Source organism: Echiichthys vipera, assembly GCF_963691815.1.
Source record: "Echiichthys vipera genome assembly, chromosome: 20".
Taxonomy (NCBI): domain Eukaryota; kingdom Metazoa; phylum Chordata; class Actinopteri; order Perciformes; family Trachinidae; genus Echiichthys; species Echiichthys vipera.
In genome coordinates this window covers 24,288,099-24,312,647 of record NC_139845.1, presented here as the reverse complement: position 1 = coordinate 24,312,647, position 24,549 = coordinate 24,288,099, and the positions used below count along the sequence as shown (strand labels likewise).

Below are 24,549 nucleotides of genomic sequence, written 5' to 3'. Positions count from 1 at the left end.
GTTCATTTGAATCTGTGTGAACTGAACTTTGAACTAGTTCTTGAGAAGTGTGAACTTCTACAACACTATTCCGAGAGAACAGGTGATTACAGGTCTGAAATATAACTAAAGTGTTGTGAAGAATTCCAATCTGATAAGCAGACTCAGTACTGGAGCCAATGAAAAACAAAAAAAAAACTGATTTGGGTTAAGAGAGCGTATAGTATAACTGTGCAGTGGAAATGCTTCATTAGGTCACATTACCAGGTGGAAGGGAGCAGCTGAGTGAGGAAAAGCAGGCGGGGTGCAGACAGTGTAAGGTGTTGAGCTCTGTTATGAAGAGTGGGAACAGTGGATGGTGCTTTACCTGTGGCTGCTGTATCTGGATCCCTGCCTTGGCGGTCAGCTTCTAGCCATCGGTACAAAGCTATGGACGAGCCACATGCAGAAAAACATGGAGCAAAAAACAAAGAAAAAAAAGAGCGCAATGTCAAAATAAATGCACACAGACAAGCAGATTAATAAAAGCATGAGAATGAGAAGGGCATGAACATGACACATACACTATCAATGGCATGGCATTTAAGACATAACATACATGGGCTTGAGAGGGAGTTCTAGCATTCTATAACGGCACTTTATACTTTTCAGTGTTGTTTTCATGAGACACTGAACCACTAACAACCAGTGCAATTATGGAGGGAAGTGATCTATTAAGGAGGCAAAAGCTCATTAGAGTGTGACATTTTTCATGACTATTTGGTCAGGAAGTAAAAAGTGCCATTTCAGAGGTGCAAGACTCAGACTGATAATGTTAAGATGCATGTTGTGTATTCCTTGAACGAAGCAGCTGCGAGTGAGTGAAGTAGTAGCTTGTGGCTTAGTGTTAGTGAATGGTAAACTCATTGGACCAAGCAGCATTTGCACAGCAACAAACCAGTAGCGGCAAACCCCTGACGTCATATTTAATCTCCAGATGCTCTCTACTAAAATACCCCAACTCAGAGCCTCCAGTTTGTAGCACAGGCTTTCTGTTAGAAATGTGTAGTCTCTGAGCCCAGACAACCCTGATGATATCATTATGACATCGCCAGGATTATTTTCTCAGATTTGACCAAGCTCCCCCACAGCCACAGAAGACATGATACAACTGTTCTGACAGGGTGAGTATTAATCCCTGGAGCAACTGTGCAGTGCTGTGTAGAGCTGGTGACAGTCCCTTTTACACTGTTACCATGTTGAGTGAAAACAGGCTTGCGTGGTCTGCTGATGTCTAGATTATCCCAGAATACAAACAAACTAATCTATCAGACAGCAGGCTAATCCCTGTGAGAGAATCTCTGCGTCATCTTCTCTCTCCTACACACACCTAGGAAAACTCAGAACACCGCTCCTTAGATTTCTTTATCCAAAGTGCCTCAGTTTAGTTTAAGAAAAGTTCTTGAAAAGTGATACAAACATGTGGTGCAATAATGTGCACAATGAAAGAAACATACACGTGCATGCACGCATGCACGACTTGTGTTTCAAGGTCATTATTGTGACAAATCATCGTATGGGGCTTGTAAATTCCTAAAAAATGCTCTGGCCAGGTACAACACAGCAGTCTGGGCTTTTTCTCCATACAGCTAATCCTTATAGCGCACACACACACATTCTGCCTAAAATTGCAGCAATTGGCAGCTTTAGCACTTTACGATAAGTGTCCTCAAGGATTTACATTTATTGTAAACTACTGGTCACAAGGGTCGTAACGATACATCTGGATTGATATATACTGTCTCAATTCAACCATCAACGATCCAGTATCATCAACATAAAGTAAACATACGGACAAATATCACCTTTAAGGTGGGCCTTTATTTTGTAATCCCAACTTTATGGATTTTTCTTAATTTAAAAGTCCAGGAGAGCTTAGAAATAACACACACACACACACACACACACACACACACACACACACACACACACACACACACACACACACACACACACACACACACACACACACACACACACACACACACACACACACACACACACACACACACACACACACACACACACACACACACACACACACACACACACACACACACACACACACACACACACACACACACACACACACACACACACACACACACACACACACACACAATGTATTGTGACGACTTTGTGATGAGCAGCAAATATTGTGTCGTTGCTCAAAGATAAAGCTTGTGATTAACACCCCTACTCTTCATCACATCTCTGAAAATAATGATGTCCAAAATCTATCCTGATAGAAGTCATTTCATATCACCATAATAAAACACATCACGATGTAGCATGTTTTCTGGCAATTCAATAAATAAATAATCTATTTGAAATAATCTTTTTGCAAATTTTATGAGAATATCTTTAACAACTTTGGTGAAAAAACATAATGTGCATGGATCAGAAGGTAAAGCATATGCGTTTGTTTTTTTATATCTCTGGGTGCCCTACTGGGCAGTATGAAAACTGCATTCTTAAAATGGTATTCTGTCAAGTGTTTCAGATAACTTCAGAAGGATGCGTTAATGTGCTCGTTATTTTCAATTTAGACACCATAATTGTGTATCAAGATATATGATTTCATCAAGATACAATACCACTGAAAGATGATAAATGATCATATTGAATTATTGCCCAGACGTACCGTGTATCATGTGATACCATCACTTAAACAGACCGGATAGAGTTTAGCTGTGATGAACAACCTTTAAACAGACGCTGATTTTCACAATGTACTAAATAAACAATCAAAACATGATTTTGATTTAATGGACAACACAACATGCTAATCCACTGGCATGATTCTGCATAAAGTGTTGACAGTTTCCTCATTCTACACAGGACACGTTGTTTTTTTCTCACCACAGGGCCTGCTGTGGCGCCGGGGACTGAACTTAAAGTCCCAGCAGTCATTCTGTGAAATGGAGGTGCCACTCTGTGCAAACTGTGGATAAGTCAGAGGTGAGGGAAACTGCTCAGCGGCTGTGTGACAGGAAACCCACACACTGTTCTGCTGGCATTATCTGCTTCATCTGTCACTGCACCTCTGTCTGGCTCTTCCCTCTTATCTGTCCATTCTCATTTCTCATTCATCTCCAGAACTGTCACAGATAAAATCAATCACAGTCACACGATCGGTGTGTGTTTGTGTGTGCGTGTGCGTGTGCGTGTTCTACATTACATCTAACAGTTGTATTGCTAAGGGAACCGAGGCAGTGCAGTGTTGCAATCTGGTCAGATGATGGCGCAACAACAAAAAAACTTTACCTTTTGGTCTGTAACTTTTGAACCGCAAATCCAGACACAAAAGCCATGCCCATTTGAGTCAAGTCCAAAATCGGTTCAAATAATTTTTTGTTACTCCTGAATATGGGACAGACGACCTCTGGACCAGGGCAGAAAAAAAATGAACTAATACGGTTTTGCCACAGCGGGTCTTCAAAGTTTGCTTAAATGCTGCATGCATGGCTGATATTAGAAAACATTTCATATATCAAGAACACGTTCTGCTATTGGAACCACATTTGGTGGACATGTGTAGATATGATGTCTGAGTGGACATGGCAAATTTGGTGCCAATAGGTGGCGCCGCAGCAGCATCATCATCGAACTACAGATGGTGGAATCTCTGTGCACATATGCATGCATGACTGTCCTTCATATAGAACCCTTCATTTATTCGACTTCACACTCCAAAAATTACATTTTGGACATGTTCATTATCAAACACAGACAAACACACAACCATAGATCCTTGCACACAAGGCCAAAGGAGCAGTTTTGTGATTATAAAGATCAGAATTGGCAGGAGATCAGTGAGTAGCAGTATTAAGCTGATTGGGTATTGGTCTGGATAGTCTGCTGTAGTGTTGCACGGTATACCGATACTAGAAAGGTACCGCGGTACCCAGCCGTTAAGAACGATACTTTTTCACGTTTTATTAGTATCGGTACTTTCTGAATTTTCTGCGACAGCGTGTCTGTGCAGCTTCTCTCTGCTTCCTCGCTGCCTGCAGACGGAGTGGGCGTGGCTTTACGGTGACAGACAGTCACAGAGCAGAGCGAGACAGACATGGCCGAAAGTCTCACGAGTGCTCCTGCCGACCGTCCGAGGCTTGTTGTAAAAGCAGACGCAGACGCTTACATTGCAGACAGCGAAGGCAAGCCCACGGACACCACAAGGCCCGTATGTAAGAGATGCTATAAGTCGGTGATGACCAAGGAAGGCAACACGTCCAACCTGGCGAAGCATCTCGCGGACAGACACCCCGATTTGCACCGAGAGTTTAAAGAGCTGCAGGTTAGCAATAGATAACGTTAAATATCCCCCGGATGAAGTCAAGCAAACTGTTTTCCCCATCAGAATTGCAGGAGGCAGTCAGGGGAGAAGCTGTTTAACAGTCCGATGTGGTTCCACATATCTCTGTCTGCTAACACAACGTTCACACTGGTGACATGAACTTTACGATAACATGCGCTGGTGTTCACAAGTATGATAAACAACAACACTCATTTAAGTCAACCGGTGCTAGTAATATAATCATAGCATGTACATTATTGTCAAAAATTTACAAGATATATTGTAATTTACATTATTAGAAAATGGTATGGTAAGAGCACAGACCTCCACCGGGTCTGGGTCATTTGTGTTATACTTTACTGCACTAATGTAGTTTGCAGGCTGATAATACAAGGTTTGAATTTTATCAACTTAAAATACAAATTGCAAATTTCCCTTTTGTGGGACGAATAAAGTATTATCTTATTTTATGAATTGCCAGATTTACAATTATTTTTATGCTGAATAGAATTGTAGTTAATGTGCTGTTAATTTTTTTCTACTACAAACACTGAGCTTTAAATGGAAAATCAGGTCATTAAATAATCTGTGAGAGCAAACAAGACAAATAAACAACACAAGACACTTGTCTTTTTGGACACAGAGATGCTTGTAACCACATTGGCAGCTAAGTTAACTATCAGCCTGAAATAATGATGATAATATTAGTAGTATTGAAGCATAAGCATAAAGTTCTGCAGCTTTGACAAAAATCTCTATATTTATTTTGACTTTTTAAGTTTAAGTGTTGTAATGAATAAAAATAAATAATTTTAAGTTCGACATTTTGTCATCTAATATTTTATTCCATTACTTTTGCTGATGTTTTAGTTTTCTGCCGTGGTATCGTTTCAGTATCGGTATCGAGATATTTTAGGCAGGTATCGTACCGAAGTCATAATTTTGGTATCGTGACAACACTAGTCTGCTGCATAAACCCCACTATGGTTAAGTTGATTATTGATTTTGCGTGAATGTCACTAACATCTAAGTTGCATCTTGTGTTGCTCTGATGTTCTTATAGCTGCACAGGGATTAAATCTAGTTACCATTAATAAATAAGTATGAGCATCAGTCCAGTTAGTGGACTTATAGTTACTGAGGCTTCAGTAACTATGACATTCCCTCTCTGGCTACACCTGCCCCCTTACACCCATAATGCCTTATGTTTTGGAGTAATTCTTGGACTCCGTTTTTTACTCTATAGATGCAGTTACTTGTAGCCGAGAAAAGCCACGTTCCAACAGCATCATACATGGTGTAGACAAACCACTGAGTGCCTCGAATGAATAGGCTTCTTCATAGCACTGAGGTCAATTTCGCAAGAAAGCAGAGAAGCACAAATGTGCTATCAGAGCAGGATCTTCCCTCTGCAGCTCATACAGGAAAAAAGGCAATTACAATGGTGAGTCAGTGCTGATCCCAAACCCCCTGGGACTCTGTATTGATGTAGAGGATTGACGGTTTTCAGCCAGATTCATATTTATTCATAATACACTCATTACTCTCAATTCCCACAATGATTTTACTCTCTGGGTTCACCATTCCATTTAACCTGATGTTTGTTCTTGTTTTGTTTTTACGATGGAGTCTGTTCCACCAGACTGTGACCTCATCCATGTAGCTTCAACTCTGATGTTGATGATGTTTTGTCTGTTTGTATTGTTTTTTGTGAAGTTGTTTGTGTGGTTCAATCCTACCTGCTAATTCAGATTCTATATCTCAAACATAATCACTGTAAAACTCTGAATTAAAGCTAAAACACAAGAACATAATTGGCAAGGCTTTATGTAACTAAGATGGATGAGTCTCTATTTGTCCGTCTGTCCTCTGATTTTCTCAACAACCATTAATTCTATTGACCTAACACTTGGTGTGTGTATGGCTGAGGACCAAAGAAAGTGCCGCAATGTATAACCAGTGTTTCCTCTATCATTATATTAGGGAGGCGCTGCACCCCCCCCCCCCCCCCAACGGAACACCCGTCCCCATTAAACGTCAAGTTAATTTTACTGAATTGTATTTTCTGCATAGCGTCAGATCCCAACAAGAGTCATTTAAGGATCCCTTTCATGTAGAACAGCTATTTACATTGTCCTTTTAGTACACAAACTAAACATTCATTCACAACAGCATGTAAATTCTATCTCTACATGGTTGAGTTTCTATAATTCTCAGAAAAATCAAACAGCGTTGGAGATTGACTTGTTTAAAGATCTTTTGTTAAATTGTTTGGGAAGACGCTCCACTCCTAACGGTAAAAACGAAACTGAAACTTATTAGAGATGCTTTATTGTTTAGTTTGAGAAGATGATTCAGTCCTACAATAAACAACTAAAACAGAATTAAACAAACTGAAATTCTGCTTGAAACCATAAAGTGATTTTTGATTTAACTTTGTTCTGTTTCTGTCAGAGAACATTATTTGGACCTTTTGGACAATTATTTAAAAGACATTTTCTGATGCTGAGTGTGGCTCATTGTGCAATACACTGATTTAAACTGAGCTTGCATTGTGGCTCTGATTATTGCTTGTATAATTGTGATCCTTCTGTCTGGTGATTTGTAACACCTTTTAACACTGATTAATTTATCCATGTGGGGATTGACCTTTAATACGAACCTAACCATTAAATTGCCTGATTAAACACCGACTGGCACGGTAAGAACAGAACATTCAGGCAACAACGCTGCAATGGAAACACAGGAAAACCATGATTCCTTTAAGTTTTTTTGTCTTTGACCAACTAGGTATCTTTTCCAGGGACTTGAACAGTGTCCTCTCAATGGCAGCAGAGCTACGCTGCTTAAACGGCCATGGCCCAGCTGGGGCTGCTGCGCTGCTCGTTGGGGAAAGAAACGGCAGAGTGACAGAACAGAGTCGCCAAACAACACTAGTCATTTTTAACAAAGACAAAGTCGCTGGGGATCGGTAAAGTCTCGGGGTCAGTTCAGAACAACGGAATGAAAAACTTGGAAAATGCTCCGCTGGATGTTTATTCTTCAAGATCGCTGATTCGCTCATTTAGCTGTCAATCAAAAAAGGATTCCGCCTCAGACAGCTCATCCAATCATCATGCAGAAGCCGAGCGTCCGGGCCAGCCCACTGTCCCATAGACCCCCAGAGACACTGAGCGTCCAATGGCTGCAGTGGAACAATCCGCTCTATGCTTCCCCATTAAAGTCAGTAGAAGCTGAGCGTCCGACTGTGAAAAGCGCTGTGGCGTTGTGGGGATGATTGAGAAGGAAGTTGCTCCGGTTACCTGTGATAAGGAGCTGATTCTGAACTTAAGATGAGCGCTTTCTAGCGCACATTTAGTCAATGAAATGTACACACAGCAGTACATATTTCACCACTTTTTTTCTTTTTTTTGGTGACAATCACCACTGGTCCACAGGTAAGAGAATTACCTTTTTTTTCCCCTGTCGTTCTTATAAAGTTTTCCGTCCACACGGCCTCGACTCAAGAAATACCTGCGTCCACAGAAAACCATTGAAACCGACTTAAAACACTGTAGTACACATGCCAGGCCTGGATGTGGCACTGTAACTGCCACAGAAATACACCAACAAGGAGAAGAAGAGACGGGGAGACGCTCTGGAGAAAAAAAAACACCAGAGAGTTTCTCTCCAAATCTGGAGACTTCCCAAATCCTCCTCCATCCTAGAGAGAAATGTGTCCACTGTTTCAGGTGTAAGTTGAGACTTTTGTGCTGTTTTGGACTCTGATGCACCGATCACTCTGCAGTTAGTGTCCTCACCGAGCGGAAGGGGCTGCTGTGAGCCCCTTCCCCGTCCAAAAGCAATCACAGACGCCACTTTCTCACTACATTTAGAGACTTTTCACACCTTCTTAGAACTGGATTTATAAAAAGTGTCTAGTGACCAATTTAGCGTCTTATTCAGAGCATCAGGGAAAAGGGAGAAATCTGTGGTCGGCCTCATTCATTCCATTGCATGTGGCTCAGAGTCCAGTTCAGTAAACAGTCTTTGGGTCTGTCTCTCTCCTCTCACGCAGCAACACTAATGTTGTTGGCTAAGAGGTCGGAGGTGGGGCGATGATGGCATCGTTTCACAAAATATGTGGTTTTGACGTCGAGGCAACAACGCCACATGGGGGCATTTTCAAATCGTCCCACTCTGGGACCTGGTTTCAAAAGATCCTGTTTTCAGGCTCCGATAACAGCAGCTACGTGTGGATGGTCGGCCAAAACGATACTAAAGTCGTGCAGTTTCAGGAAAAATCATCACATCCTTAATCTTCATCACAGCCTGTTTTATTTCTTGAATAGTGAAATGCCTTTTTACCTCCTTAACCTTTTTTTTCAATGATCAAAGCTGAGTGAGGAGTAAGTGTTTCCTCGTTCCTCAACTCCTCCCCTTTCCCCTCATCAAGGTGTAAGTGCCTGGTTGCCACGGGAGACTGCCAACACAGCCGCCAAGAGCAGCTCAGCCATTAAAAGAGTTTGTTAAGAGTGTGAGGGCTGATTGGGCTTCACTGCTGTCTCATAAATTGAATTACAAAGCAGCAGCTGTGCAAGAGCTCAGCAGCAACAGATCAATGAAGCCTGGGAGTGTGAGTGAGCTCTGTCTCTACCTGCCTCTTTTTCTGCTATTCTCTGACAGGCTCACACTCCAGGTCCTCTGCTGATTTTCTGCTTTCCACTTCAACCCTCGCCTGATGCTGATTACACCTTAAAGGGTGAATTCATTGATCCACAGGGTCTGACACTAACACCCAGTCATTGTAAAAAAGAGTTGTAATCAGTACAACTATGAAGGATTGGGTGTAACGTGAAGGTACAAGATCTTTATTTATCCTATGAACAACAATTACAGGCTCCCACCAACAATGCTCATTATATTTGCAGAACAAGAAAGGGAATATTTCTTCTGAAAAATGACCATCATAAGGGTTGTCCTCAATTGACAAGTGCACATAACACAAACCTGTTTATTTGTATTAATATTCATAGTCTATAAAATGTCAAATGAAAATACCCATCACAGAATCTAAAAATCCAAGGTATCCTAGGTTGTTGACATATCCACAGCCATATACTGGGATTAAGCAGCAAATGGACTCATTTGAGAAGCAGCAATCAGGGAATGTTTGGCAATTTTTCACTTTTTCTGCTTAAAAAATGAGTGATCAGCAAAACAGTGAATCATTTCAGCTCTACCTGGAACCAGATAATATTCTACATTTTCAGTTGATTACTTTGGCAATAACAAAAAATTGGCATAATTAATGAAGAATAAAGAAATTTTTATCTTTTACTATTAAAGCTTGCTTTTGTAGAAATTCTGGATTTGGACTTTTCTGTCCATGTTATGTTGTTTTTGTACATTCTCTGTTTGCCACAGCAGTTGGTTCCATCCTCTCTCAGGCTGAACCATAACAGTTTTGATGCAAAATTAGCTTTCTTCACCCCCTCCCTCTGTACTTCTGCTGACAATCATAAGAATAATGAGGTAATTTCCATCAATAGACACCCATACAGCCAGCTCCAACCTGCAGGAGGGGCCCCCCCGAGAGTCAGGGGTGGGGTATTATATGACACACAATGCATCATTAGAGCCACAAATCACTTAATGCACCTCTAATTACATGCAATTGGCCCCAGGTGAATACAGATGCACCAGTATGAAAATGCACTAACACGCACAAACGCACGCACACACGCACGCACACACAAAATAGAAAACTCAGAGGAACTAATCATATGTTGGCTCCAGACACTAAAGGCGCACTCAGGGCGTGATCACACTGTCCTTTTGGCCGCGGCCAAAACCGTTTTTTCAGCTAAAGCCTAGTACCTTTAAGCCATGTGAGTGCACCCGCTCCGCGCTCAACTGCGGCCAGCGGACCGTCCACGGCCCGCTTGAAAGAGGTGGGCTTTAGCGGAGCCGTTTGCACATGTAGGAGCACGAGCGTGCGCACGTGTACGAGCACGAGCCCTACGGCAGTAGCGTTATGTCCGCCTGTTCGGACATGTAAATAGAAGGACGGACCATGCGTGGACATTTAACAACAACAACAATGGTGGTGAAAGGTTCACGTTGGTGTGGTGCGGAGGTGGAGTGTTTACTGCAGATTTGGTCGGATGAAAATATTCAAAAACAGTGGACAAGACGCACAAAAACTCCGAGGTCTATGGAAAGATTTGTAAACAAAGCCACACACACGCGATCAATGCGTGTGACGTGTTACGGCTTGATGGCGTATGGAAAGCAAGAAGCATTGGCCGAGGCCCAGGTAGTGTGAGTACAAACGAGGCTGGGGCGCGGGGGGGAGAGGGAGGGGGGACAAGTACCCTAAAGTCCGGGTCGTGGTCTGGGAGGACAGTGTGAGCAGACCCTCGCACTGTCCGTCCGTACCGTGCCCGAGGCTTTAGGGTACTTGTCCCCCCCTCCCTCTCCCCCCGCTGGCCAGCCCATTTGTACTCACACTGCCAAATGCAAATGCTTGTTGCTGCCTATACGTCATCACGTCGTAACACGTCACACGCATTGATTGACGTCATCGCGATGCGTGGTTTTGTTTCCAAATCTTTCCATAGACCTCTGAGTTTTTGTGCGTCTTGTCGACTGTTTTTGAATATTTTCATCGACCAAATCTGCAGTAAATACTCCACCTCCACATCACACCAACGTGAACCTTTCGCCGCCATTGTTTTAAATGTCCGCGCATGGTCCGTCTTTTTATTTTATTTTTTATGTCCGACCAGGCGCACCTAAAATGACGTCAGAGCCGCTGCAGGCCTCGTGCTCGTACACTAAACACTAAACTGCATTGATAGCTCAATCCTGTTATAACTAAGATATCTGCTGAACACTTTATTTTTTCTGTGGACAGATTTAGCTAATACATCCGTGAACATGTAGTGTTACCACCGTGACATTTCCAATAACAGAGAGCGTTGTAAGAAAAAAGGATAACCAATCACTAAATAAATATGTGATGTAAATCACAGTGGACAGACAAATACCACAAAGACCAACCGTCACATACTACAGGTTATTTAACTCATCAGCTCAGCTCAACAATAACAATGGATTATACAGTACATGTCTCTATCGGACGAACATCAACATGAAAATCAATGCTTGGAGAATTTAGTTCACTATGGGTCTACCAGGTAAACAGCAGTCAACTACAGTCAGCCAGTTGATCAATAAAAAAGTCCAAAACAGCTTGCTTGCTAACCATCAACAGCTCAAAAGCTACCATAAATGGCTAGAATTAAACGGCCACCATCAACGGCTTACAAGCTACTCTACTGTTACTTGCAATGTATCTATGTTAAGTGTTTCATTATAAACAGATGGCTCCAATCAAGTAATCTGATTGTTTGTTAGCCGTGATATTATTCCTCTTTATTACAGCTATGGCGTCCAATTCTATATCACTCCGCTTTCGTCTTTGAATACATTGTAGGGACTTCAACTTAAACTTCACACATATTTATGAAGTGACTGGGTAGTCCTATTTCTTACAAAATATGTATAAATTGATTGGTTATCCTTATTTCTAACAACGCTCTCGGTTATTGGAGATGTCGATAAGCTGTGCCGGTATGTCATTGACACGTGGTGCTATCTTTAGCTAAAGCTAATCCTACATGTTCACAGCCGTAGTAGCTAAATCTCTCCACAGAAATGTTTTTTTTCCACTGCAGATATCTTAGTTATAACAGGATTGAGCTAGCAAAGCAGTTCAGTGTTAATTTGTGTCGTATTTATTCAGTTTGAGAAGCTTCATGATGTCTACAAGTTACGCTAACGCTGGGCTATGCTCGGTTAAGCTAACATGGAGGCAACAGGCAAAGTTAAATCAATATAGTATATTCCAAACGCCAGCCAGGAGGACCTATTACTTTGAAAGAACAACGCTTTATGGTGACTTTTGTCAATAGTAACAGTTAAAATTGGAATATGTCCATCACTTTAATATTACCATACTTTTTTTTATAAAAGCTATGGCTCACTTCAGGCCATGATATGTTGGGTTTATATCACGGTTTAAGCTATTGCTTAAATATAAAACATACTTGGAAATCACTAAACTCTTCTTAGAAATTGTTCTCAAAACAGCATATTTCACCCATACAAAGGTAAATCAGAGACAGACATAATCAAATTAATGAATGTTAAACTAATGTTTGCTTGCTTGTCACGTTACCACAGATGCTGACAAAAACCTGCACCTCTGAAGCACTATCGAGTGGGGATGTCCGATAATATCGGCCCACCGATATTATCGGCCGATATTGAGTTAAAAATGTAATATCGGGAATTATCGGTATCGGGTTTTTACATCCGATGTTAGTTCTGTAGGCTTCAGCATTTCCGAGTGTATCTGAATGCAACACGGGCCGTTTACAGGCGCGTGCTTGATGACGTATAACAACAACAACACGCTTCACTCGTAGGGTGCTAACCGTGGCTAACAAGCTTCAGCTCTCCCGGTGCATGAGATGTCCGTGGTTTGGAAGTATTTCCAAGTGTCATCTACTAACAGTAAATGTGCGCTTTGCAATGACTGCAAGGCGTTAGTTATGAGAGGAGGAAACAAGGCGTCTTCCTTTAGAACATCAAATTTGATCACCCACCTCAAGAAGATTCATGGGGAGTGATAAGCTACATCTGTGCAGCAAAGTGATGGAAAGAAGCAACAGCCGACACCGAGAAAAAAACTTTTTCTATCTTTCAAGATGCCGGATTCACCAAACGTGTGGAGTTCCTCGAGCCCTGTTATGTCTGTATAACGCCCAGTCGCAAGTATTTCTCAGACCAGTGCTTACCCGAATTGCACAGCATTGTTTACTGTCACGTCGAGAAGGTAATTTCTGGTGCTGTATCCGTTAGATCCAATACAGGTTAGCATGTTGAGCTTAACTGCTAATTTATTGATTGTATTATTTGCCAAGTTACGGCCGGTTACTCAGTCTGGAAAAAGAGGACTATGTTTGTTTACTACTCTGGACTGAAGCTATGCATCTTCCTTGTTGTGATGTTGTCTGTAGTGTTGTTTGAGGCAAAATATTCTCTCTAAAAACACAAACAAATAAATGAATGGCGCTTTTTTCAATAACTTATTTTGTACAGACTGTGTTTACATTTGAAAAGCCATGTTGCATTTATGTATGCATCCAGTGGGGCATCACATAAAATTAGGCATAATGTGTTAATTCCATAATAGGTGATATGTGATGAATTTTGGTGTGAAAAGGCTGCATATATCGGTATCGGGTGATATCGGTATCGGAAATTAAGGGTTGGACAATATCGGAATATTGGATATCGGCAGAAAAGCCAATATCGAGTGCTCCCAGCTGGGCTTTTCAGATGGACTTTTCCAGCTGAAAAAAAAAATGGTGTCTGTGTGTGTGTGTGTGTGTGTGTGGACTCCACGGTCACGGAGCTTGACTGACGGGCTTTGTGGCCTGGCTTCAAGTCCCTGCAGATTCACATCACAGTGTATGTTTGTGTCCTCAGAGACAGACCGAGCAGACAGACAGAAAAGCAAACGCTGCAATCACCAGCCAACTGAGAGACGACACTGTCAGGGTTTCACCTGCAGCATGAAGCTACTACAGACCGTGTGTGTTCATGGTTTTGACAGCAGGCCTGTGGTTGTCATTATTCACAGTCTCTAGGGCTTGGATGTCTTGTGCCACTTCAAAAGCATCCGTCTGTGCATATTCTCAATATCTGCTGCTGAATACATTAAATCATTCCCATCCACGAGTCAGTCATGCATGAAAGCAACAATGCATACTGAGCACAAAGAGAGCCCGTAGATACCACACAGTCACTACTGATACGGAAATATAAAAACAAACACTTCATACAGTACTCAGGTCTGTTGAAATCTTAACAGCTATAATCACATTGTTAAAAAAATGGATAGAAATCTGCAGATACAAATACAATCGATCCATTATTATTCATGTGCCATAACACAGATTTTTATATATGAAACCATTTCTCTCAAAACAACCAGCGTCCTTATTATCACAACCTAGACTTTGATCAGATTCGATCTTTGTGGTCATTTTACCACGAGTGGAAATCCTGGACAAACATAACCTCTCGTTCCACTGCTTTGCTGACGATGTCCAGCTGTATCTCCCCCTTAAGTTTGATGGGCAGGCTGCTCTCCATCCATTGCTTGACGGTCTTGCTGACGTCAAAGCATGGATGGGGGCAAACTTCCTCAACCTTAATGAGAGGGAAGACTGAGTCCATTGTTTTTGGAAAAACGTCTCCGACCTTCCCCACCGATGCCCTGGGCCCTGTGGACCCTAACATCAGGCCTTCTGTCAGAAATTTGGGCGGCATTTTTGACAGTGCCTTTAAGTTCAAGCAGCAGGTTGGTGCAGTAGTTAGGAAAAGCTTTTCCCACCTGAGAACCGTAGCTAAGATCAAATCCTACCCGCCTCAGAGTGATTTAGGGTGCACTCACACTGTTCATCCGCACTGTGCCCAAACAGGTTTTACAGGTAAAGCCTAGTTCGTTTGACCAGTGTGAGTGCAACCGTACCGCACCTAGCTGCGGCCAGCTTGCCGGCCACGGACCGTATGGGAGAGGTGGGCTTTTGTAGAGCGCGTTTGCACGTGTGCAAGCACAAGCGTGCGCACGTGTATGAGCACGAGGCCTGCGGCGGCTCTAACGACCTTTTATGTGTGCCTGTTCGGACATAGAAAAAAAGAAGGAGGGACCATGCGCGGACATTTAAAACAATGGCGGCGAAAGGTTCACGTTGGTGTGATGCGGAGGTCGAGTGTTTACTGCAGATTTGGTTGGATGAAAATATTCAAAAACAGTCGGACAAGACGCACAAAAACTCTGAGGTCTATGGAAAGATTTGTAAACAAAACGACGAATCGCGATGACGTTGATCAATGAGTGTGACGTGTTACCGCGTGATGACGTATAGGCAGCAAGAAGCATTCGCCGAGGCCCAGGTAGTGTGAGTACAAAGGGGGCCTAGCGGGGGACAAGTACCCTAAAGCCCGGGGCATGGTACGGACGGACAGTGTGATTGCGCTCTTAGTGAGAGTCATCCATGCCTTCATTACATCTCAACTGGACTACTGCAACGCTCTCTACACTGGCATTGATCAATCACAGCTCCCCCGCCTGCAGTTGGTTCAGAATTCAGCCGCCCGACTCCTCACCCGTACAAAAAAGCACGATCACATCACCCCGGACCTCGCATCGCTCCACTGGCTTCCCATGGACCACGCTAACAATGAGGGGGGGCAGAGCCTCTGCTGTGTCAACCTCCAGACTCAGGAACCACATCCATACCACATCCGTACAGCACAGTTTCTTATTATTTTTAAGTCCCTTTTAAAGTGTGTCTCTTTTCAGTGCCAGCGCTTAGTTTCCACTGGTTACCTTTTTAAATTTCCTCTTCTTGCATTTTTCTTTACTCTCTTGTCATTCCTATGTTTACTGCACTTAAAACTATATAAATTAAATTTAACTTGACTTTGATCCAAATGCAACTTTTAAAAGAGTACCCCAGCAATTCCATCAGTATTACAGTTCCATAAGACTGTGGTACTTGTGTTTTATGTCACTTTCTAGATGTTTTGTGTGTTTGTGGTTATTATGCACTGTTGTAGGCACTTTGGATGTCTTTATAGTTGTTTTGTGTCTCTTTGTGTTTTGCATCTCTTTATAGTTGTTTTGTGTCTCTTTATAGTAGTTTCGCGTCTCTGTGGTTGTTTTGCATCTCTTTATAGTTGTTTTGTGTCTCTTTATAGTAGTTTTGAGTCTCTGTGGTTGTTTTGTGTCTCCTTGTAGTTTTGCATCTCTTTATAGTTGTTTTGTGTCTCTTTATAGTAGTTTTGCGTCTCCTTGTAGTTTTGCGTCTCCTTGTAGTTTTGCATCTCTTTATAGTTGTTTTTTGTCTCTTTATAGCAGTTTTGCGTCTATGTGGTTTTTTTGCGTCTCCTTGTGGTTTTGCATTTTTTATAGTCGTTTGGCATCTCTTTGTGTTTGTTTTGTGTCTCTTTGCAGTTGTTAAGCATCTCTTTGTGTTCGTTTTGTGTTTCTGTAGTTGTTTTGAATCCCTCTGCGCAGTGAGTGAACTATGCCATCAGTGTACACCTATGCATCACATAAAATTAGGCATAATGTGTTAATTCCATAATAGGTGATATGTGATGAATTTTGGTGTGAAAAGGCTGCATATATCGGTATCGGGTGATATCGGTATCGGAAATTAAGGGTTGGACAATATCGGAATATTGGATATCGGCAGAAAAGCCAATATCGAGTGCTCCCAGCTGGGCTTTTCAGATGGACTTTTCCAGCTGAAAAAAAAAATGGTGTCTGTGTGTGTGTGTGTGTGTGTGTGGACTCCACGGTCACGGAGCTTGACTGACGGGCTTTGTGGCCTGGCTTCAAGTCCCTGCAGATTCACATCACAGTGTATGTTTGTGTCCTCAGAGACAGACCGAGCAGACAGACAGAAAAGCAAACGCTGCAATCACCAGCCAACTGAGAGACGACACTGTCAGGGTTTCACCTGCAGCATGAAGCTACTACAGACCGTGTGTGTTCATGGTTTTGACAGCAGGCCTGTGGTTGTCATTATTCACAGTCTCTAGGGCTTGGATGTCTTGTGCCACTTCAAAAGCATCCGTCTGTGCATATTCTCAATATCTGCTGCTGAATACATTAAATCATTCCCATCCACGAGTCAGTCATGCATGAAAGCAACAATGCATACTGAGCACAAAGAGAGCCCGTAGATACCACACAGTCACTACTGATACGGAAATATAAAAACAAACACTTCATACAGTACTCAGGTCTGTTGAAATCTTAACAGCTATAATCACATTGTTAAAAAAATGGATAGAAATCTGCAGATACAAATACAATCGATCCATTATTATTCATGTGCCATAACACAGATTTTTATATATGAAACCATTTCTCTCAAAACAACCAGCGTCCTTATTATCACAACCTAGACTTTGATCAGATTCGATCTTTGTGGTCATTTTACCACGAGTGGAAATCCTGGACAAACATAACCTCTCGTTCCACTGCTTTGCTGACGATGTCCAGCTGTATCTCCCCCTTAAGTTTGATGGGCAGGCTGCTCTCCATCCATTGCTTGACGGTCTTGCTGACGTCAAAGCATGGATGGGGGCAAACTTCCTCAACCTTAATGAGAGGGAAGACTGAGTCCATTGTTTTTGGAAAAACGTCTCCGACCTTCCCCACCGATGCCCTGGGCCCTGTGGACCCTAACATCAGGCCTTCTGTCAGAAATTTGGGCGGCATTTTTGACAGTGCCTTTAAGTTCAAGCAGCAGGTTGGTGCAGTAGTTAGGAAAAGCTTTTCCCACCTGAGAACCGTAGCTAAGATCAAATCCTACCCGCCTCAGAGTGATTTAGGGTGCACTCACACTGTTCATCCGCACTGTGCCCAAACAGGTTTTACAGGTAAAGCCTAGTTCGTTTGACCAGTGTGAGTGCAACCGTACCGCACCTAGCTGCGGCCAGCTTGCCGGCCACGGACCGTATGGGAGAGGTGGGCTTTTGTAGAGCGCGTTTGCACGTGTGCAAGCACAAGCGTGCGCACGTGTATGAGCACGAGGCCTGCGGCGGCTCTAACGACCTTTTATGTGTGCCTGTTCGGACATAGAAAAAAAGAAGGAGGGACCATGCGCGGACATTTAAAACAATGGCGGCGAAAGGTTCACGTTGGTGTGATGCGGAGGTCGAGTGTTTACTGCAGATTTGGTTGGATGAAAATATTCAAAAACAGTCGGACAAGACGCACAAAAACTCTGAGGTCTATGGAAAGATTTGTAAACAAAACGACGAATCGCGATGACGTTGATCAATGAGTGTGACGTGTTACCGCGTGATGACGTATAGGCAGCAAGAAGCATTCGCCGAGGCCCAGGTAGTGTGAGTACAAAGGGGGCCTAGCGGGGGACAAGTACCCTAAAGCCCGGGGCATGGTACGGACGGACAGTGTGATTGCGCTCTTAGTGAGAGTCATCCATGCCTTCATTACATCTCAACTGGACTACTGCAACGCTCTCTACACTGGCATTGATCAATCACAGCTCCCCCGCCTGCAGTTGGTTCAGAATTCAGCCGCCCGACTCCTCACCCGTACAAAAAAGCACGATCACATCACCCCGGACCTCGCATCGCTCCACTGGCTTCCCATGGACCACGCTAACAATGAGGGGGGGCAGAGCCTCTGCTGTGTCAACCTCCAGACTCAGGAACCACATCCATACCACATCCGTACAGCACAGTTTCTTATTATTTTTAAGTCCCTTTTAAAGTGTGTCTCTTTTCAGTGCCAGCGCTTAGTTTCCACTGGTTACCTTTTTAAATTTCCTCTTCTTGCATTTTTCTTTACTCTCTTGTCATTCCTATGTTTACTGCACTTAAAACTATATAAATTAAATTTAACTTGACTTTGATCCAAATGCAACTTTTAAAAGAGTACCCCAGCAATTCCATCAGTATTACAGTTCCATAAGACTGTGGTACTTGTGTTTTATGTCACTTTCTAGATGTTTTGTGTGTTTGTGGTTATTATGCACTGTTGTAGGCACTTTGGATGTCTTTATAGTTGTTTTGTGTCTCTTTGTGTTTTGCATCTCTTTATAGTTGTTTTGTGTCTCTTTATAGTAGTTTCGCGTCTCTGTGGTTGTTTTGCATCTCTTTATAGTTGTTTTGTGTCTCTTTATAGTAGTTTTGAGTCTCTGTGGTTGTTTTGTGTCTCCTTGTAGTTTTGCATCTCTTTATAGTTGTTTTGTGTCTCTTTATAGTAGTTTTGCGTCTCCTTGTAGTTTTGCGTCTCCTTGTAGTTTTGCATCTCTTTATAGTTGTTTTTTGTCTCTTTATAGCAGTTTTGCGTCTATGTGGTTTTTTTGCGTCTCCTTGTGGTTTTGCATTTTTTATAGTCGTTTGGCATCTCTTTGTGTTTGTTTTGTGTCTCTTTGCAGTTGTTAAGCATCTCTTTGTGTTCGTTTTGTGTTTCTGTAGTTGTTTTGAATCCCTCTGCGCAGTGAGTGAACTATGCCATCAGTGTACACCTAACATTCTATTGACGTACTTATAGGCGTCAAAACACATCAGGTCACATTGCGGTCAAATTTACCCATCACAAAGAGCTGCATATCACACTTTGTCAGTGATGTCAGGAACTGCATGCATACTGGCATCTTTATCAGAGTTTAGATTGTCTGCCTGAGCATGAGCCCAAACTCAGGCCCGGTTGGGCCCACATTTCCCAACACTATCCTTTGGCCGGTTCAGGGAGAAGAGACAATACCAGGCCTCTCCCACACTCTCCACAGCAAGCCTTTGTAGTTGAAAACGTCCATTATAACGGCCCACTTATTAAAAAAATGTCTGGTTTAAATCGGGCATGGGCTCATAATTACAGTTAACGGTCGGGCTGGGCTCGAACAGAACATGCACAGGGTCAGGTGGGATCGGGATTTTGTAGTCTTTGTAGTCACTTTGCAGCTCTTTGAGGTTACTGTGCATCTGTTTCACATCTTTGTGATCATTTTGAGTGTCAATGTGGTTGTTTCGATTCGCTTTGCTGTCCAGGGGCCCCTTTAAACCAGTGATATCTTCACCTTAAAAGTAACAATTTCAGCTTTCATAACTTTAGTTGGTCAGTTTGGTTTTCCCCGCAGTGCAGGCCGGCAAAGATGCAGCTCTTCTTCTTCCAGTCTTCTACATAACGAAAGCCTCACAAACCCAGCAGGAGTTGATCTACTGTTACCAGAATGCTATCCATTTGGCTTCACCAACACATTCCACCACCCAGTGCTCCACCAGCAGCACCTGCTAAAACTGGGCAGCCTGCCACACACACACACACACGCACACACACGCAGATGCGCACGCACACGCACACACAGATCTCAGCCTTCTCGTTCTGTCTTAACGGAGCCAGTGGCAGCTACACTGAGCTGGGCTGCCAATGCCTGGCATTGGCTGGGTAAGAGCCGAGCCCATCTGTCTCCTTGGCAACAGGACAACTAGAGATGGGGGAATGTTGTTGTTGTTAGAGTGTTTGGTGGTGGGAAGGCGAAGGTTACCACCTTCTAATCCCTTAATCATTGTAAATTATCCCTACATGATGGGGATGGGGGATCAGGGCTGCTGGGAGTGTGTGTGTGTGTGTGTGTGTGTGTGTGTGTGTGTGTGTGTGTGTGTGTGTGTGTGTGTGTGTGTGTGTGTGTGTGTGTGTGTGTGTGTGTGTGTGTGTGTGTGTGTGTGTGTGTGTGTGTGTGTGTGTGTGTGTGTGTGTGTGTGTGTGTGTGTGTGTCACAATGGTCCAGTGTCCCAGTGCCCGGGCCAAACTGGCTCTATTCAGGATGCTATCGTGGTGATGTCATCACCCTATCATGCGGTCAAACGCGGCTTTGTTCTTTTCTTCTCTTTAAGGTGGCGAGGAGAAGGACGGAGGGAAGAAGAGGGACAAGAAAAGAGAAGGACGCTGGGGCAGGTGGTGTGGAGGGTGGCCGATTCATTTTCATTCAGGCACATACTCTGGTCACTCCCCTGGGCCCTTCCATCATGGGAGGCCTTTGTGTCCCTGCTTCATGACTCACTATCACCTGACTGTATTAGCAGATCGGCAGCTGCTCTTGATCCACTTGTTAAGAGTTCTCTGAGAACTGACTGATGAAAGGTACTCAGATAACCCTCACTACACTGAAAGAAATCCACGATGAGGGAGGAGGAGTTTACACGGTGATAAAGAATGATAACGCATCGTCACATCCGTGCACTGAAGGATTTGGAAGGGGAAACGTGTCTCTACAATCCCATTTATCCGTGTTAAGCTGCAGTCGCCACAGTGGCAATAATCCAGCATTCTTTACTCATGACACAACTCGGCAGGCTGGATACACGTCAGAGAAGAGCTCTGCTCCCCCCCCCCCCCAACGGCATCCCCACCCCCCCTTGAAAGTCAAGTTGATTGTATTTTCTTAATGTCTTCAGATCCCAAGAGAAGTCATTTAAGGATCCCTTTCCTTTAGAAGAGCTCTGTCCTTTGTCCTTTTAGTAAACAAACTAAACAGCCTCATGTTATTGAACTTATTTACACGACAGCATGTAAATTCTGTCTCTACATGGTTGAGTTTCTATAATTCTCAGAAAACTCGACAGCGTTGGAAATTCACTTGTTCAAAGATCGTTTGTTAAATTGTTTGGAAAGAGGCTCCACTGCTAATGGGAAAAAGAAACTGAAACTTATCACAGATCCTTAGTGTAATTTGAGAAGATGATTCACTCAATGATAATTCATTCATCCAAAAAACGACTAAAACAGAATTAAACTGAACTTCTTTCTTTATTTTGTTGTGCTTGAAACCATAAAGTGATTTTGGTTTAACGTTGGACGGTTTCTGTTGCAGAACATTATTTGGACCTTTAGGACAATTATTTAAAAGACTTTCTGATGCAGAGTGTGGCTCATTGTGCAATACACTGATTTAAAGTGAGTTTGCATTGTGGCTCTGATCATCATTGCTGCCCAACGCTGTAAACCTAGGGGAAACACTGTGTGCTGTATTGCTTTGCTAACATTTCCATAAATCATGATGCTTATATTCAGTGAGATATTCAAACCAAAGATACCATATGTTACAGTAGTCGCCCCATTCCTCAGTCTTGTATCACATCTATTGACAAAACTTAACAGTTATGTCATGTGGGTTTGTCATTTTCTATTACCCTCTATCCCTGATACTGTGTTCCTTTTCTTCTTTTAAATAGTTCACAGGGTGTGTAAAAATAGGTTACAGACTGGAAATAAAAAACAGAAAGAGACACACGGCTCCTCCACATTTATTTTATTATAAAGAATAAATGTGTCAAACAGGCAGGGAAAAGCTGTCTGAGTGGCTGTGTGTGTGTCTGTTCCATGCGTGTGTCTGCAGCTGTCCTCACAGCAGCTGCAGGGTTATGACAAGGTGGTGATGGTGATCTGCCCCGTGGATCGTGTCTCACATGCCTAAACTTTTCTGCATTCATGATGTTTTTAAACAAAAACAAAGGTTTTCTTTTTTCATTTGGTGTTAACTTTCTGCCAATGACATTTGACTCGTCCTGACCCTAACCCTAACCCGTCCTGCACAGTTATTTCAAAATAAAAGTACTCGGGCTCAAAGGACATAATCTCTTTTTTCTGAGGAGAGTTTTAGTGTAAAACACTGACAAGACGTTTTAAATTTTATTACCACAGCCTAAAGTTGTAAGATTTTCATCTATTTAATTGTCTTTTAAGTTACTATCTATCAAATAGTGAGTTAAAACAATGGTGACTGATCATGTGACCCACTTAATAAAAGCATGTGTTGATCTTTTAGGCTATAGGCTTTTGTAAAATAGGCTTTTCATGTTTCGTCGACAGAAGCTTAACACTGAACAAAAGAAACGGCCAGGTACAAGTAAATGAGAATAGTAATTCTGTCAAAAAAGAAAACGTATTGATGAGTATGACATACTCTGTTGCTGTATCACTATTTGAATACTGGCTTTTATTTGAGAATTCATGGTTACAGTACTTCTGAAATGTTGAAGTTTCCTAGTGCCATATGAATGTTGCATTATGACTGAAGAAAAACTAAATTCACAAATGTATTAGACGCCTTGCTAACAGACAGACATGGGGGTGAAAACATCATCACTGTTGGCAGATGTGACTAAAGTAGCATCAACCAAGCCTGGTGTTTGAATGAATACAAAAGATGTAACAGCATCATACGGAAAGATCTGGGGATGACTAACAGAGGCAGAGAGATAGATCACAGACTCAGCGAGCATCGCGGTGATGCTGTGAAACAACGAGAAGCAAGACAGCGAGTTGTGAGAGACGGGAGTGAGAACACGAGGCAAAGGGCACACGAGAGAATGGGGAATACACATACCGCCAGTATCAGAGACGATGGGAGGAAGAGAAAGTGAAGGAGAGCGGACAGCTGTGGAGTCGGCAGAGCCAACGTTGCATCACACACGACAGCTTTGAAAGAGCAGCTTTTTCTTCTGACATGACAACACAAACTGAATCTACACAACACAACTGTAGGAAGATTACCCTCAAGTGTGGATGTGTATCAAACCGCTGAAGTCAAATTTGAACTACGGTGCTGTATGATGACCTGATAGGAGGGCAGGAAGTATTAAAAGTCCAGAAATTCCCTGTAAGGAGGAAGGTTGGAGTGGTGGATGGGTCAGGACTTTCACACAGGAGGCTTGAGCTTGCATCCCGTGGGAAACGGTGACTTTTCATTTACATTATTATCTTACATTATGTTCTTTAGTATTTTAACCCAAACCACGGCCATTTCCTAATCCTAACCATGTAGTTTAGTTTATTAAACCTAACCATGTAGTTTTGTTGTCTAAACCTAACCATGTAGTTTAGTTTATTAAACCTAACCATGTAGTTTAGTTTATTAAATCTAACCATGTAGTTTAGTTTATTAAACCTAACCATGTAGTTTTGTTGTCTAAACCTAACCATGTAGTTTAGTTTATTAAACATAACCATGTAGTTTAGTTTATTAAACCTAACCATGTAGTTTAGTTTATTAAACCTAACCATGTAGTTTAATTTATTAAACCTAACCATGCAGTTTAGTTTATTAAACCTAACCATGTAGTTTTATTGTCTAAACCTAACCATGTAGTTTATTTTATTAAACATAACCATGTAGTTTAGTTTATTAAACCTAACCATGTAGTTTAGTTTATTAAACCTAACCATGTAGTTTAGTTTATTAAACCTAACCATGTAGTTTAGTTTATTAAACCTAACCATGTAGTTTAGTTTATTAAACATAACCATGTAGTTTAGTTTATTAAACATAACCATGTAGTTTAGTTTATTAAACCTAACCATGTAGTTTAGTTTATTAAACCTAACCATGTAGTTTAGTTTATTAAACCTAACCATGTAGTTGTATTGTCTAAACCTAACCATGTAGTTTTATTGTCTAAACCTAACCATGTAGTTTTATTGTCTAAACCTAACCATGTAGTTTTATTGTCTAAACCCAACCATGTAGTTTTGTTTATTAAACCTAACCATGTAGTTTAGTTTATTAAACCTAACCATGTAGTTTAGTTAATTAAACTTAACCATGTAGTTTAGTTTATTAAAC

The 24,549-nt window shown here is 42.2% G+C and overlaps 1 protein-coding gene across 2 annotated transcripts in view; it reads right to left on the bottom strand.

Annotated features, from left to right (window-relative positions):
• The window catches only part of LOC310962806 (DENN domain-containing protein 5B-like), a 107,395-nt gene that overhangs the window by 64,445 nt on the left and 18,401 nt on the right, over positions 1–24,549 (bottom strand). The window contains exon 2 of one of the 2 annotated variants that reach the window (XM_083935382.1): positions 347–406. The exons of the other annotated variant lie outside the window; for it this stretch is intronic. Coding sequence (XP_083791508.1) covers positions 347–406 — 60 coding nt within the window. The remainder of the gene's footprint in view (positions 1–346; positions 407–24,549) is intronic. 2 annotated transcript variants of the gene reach the window in all.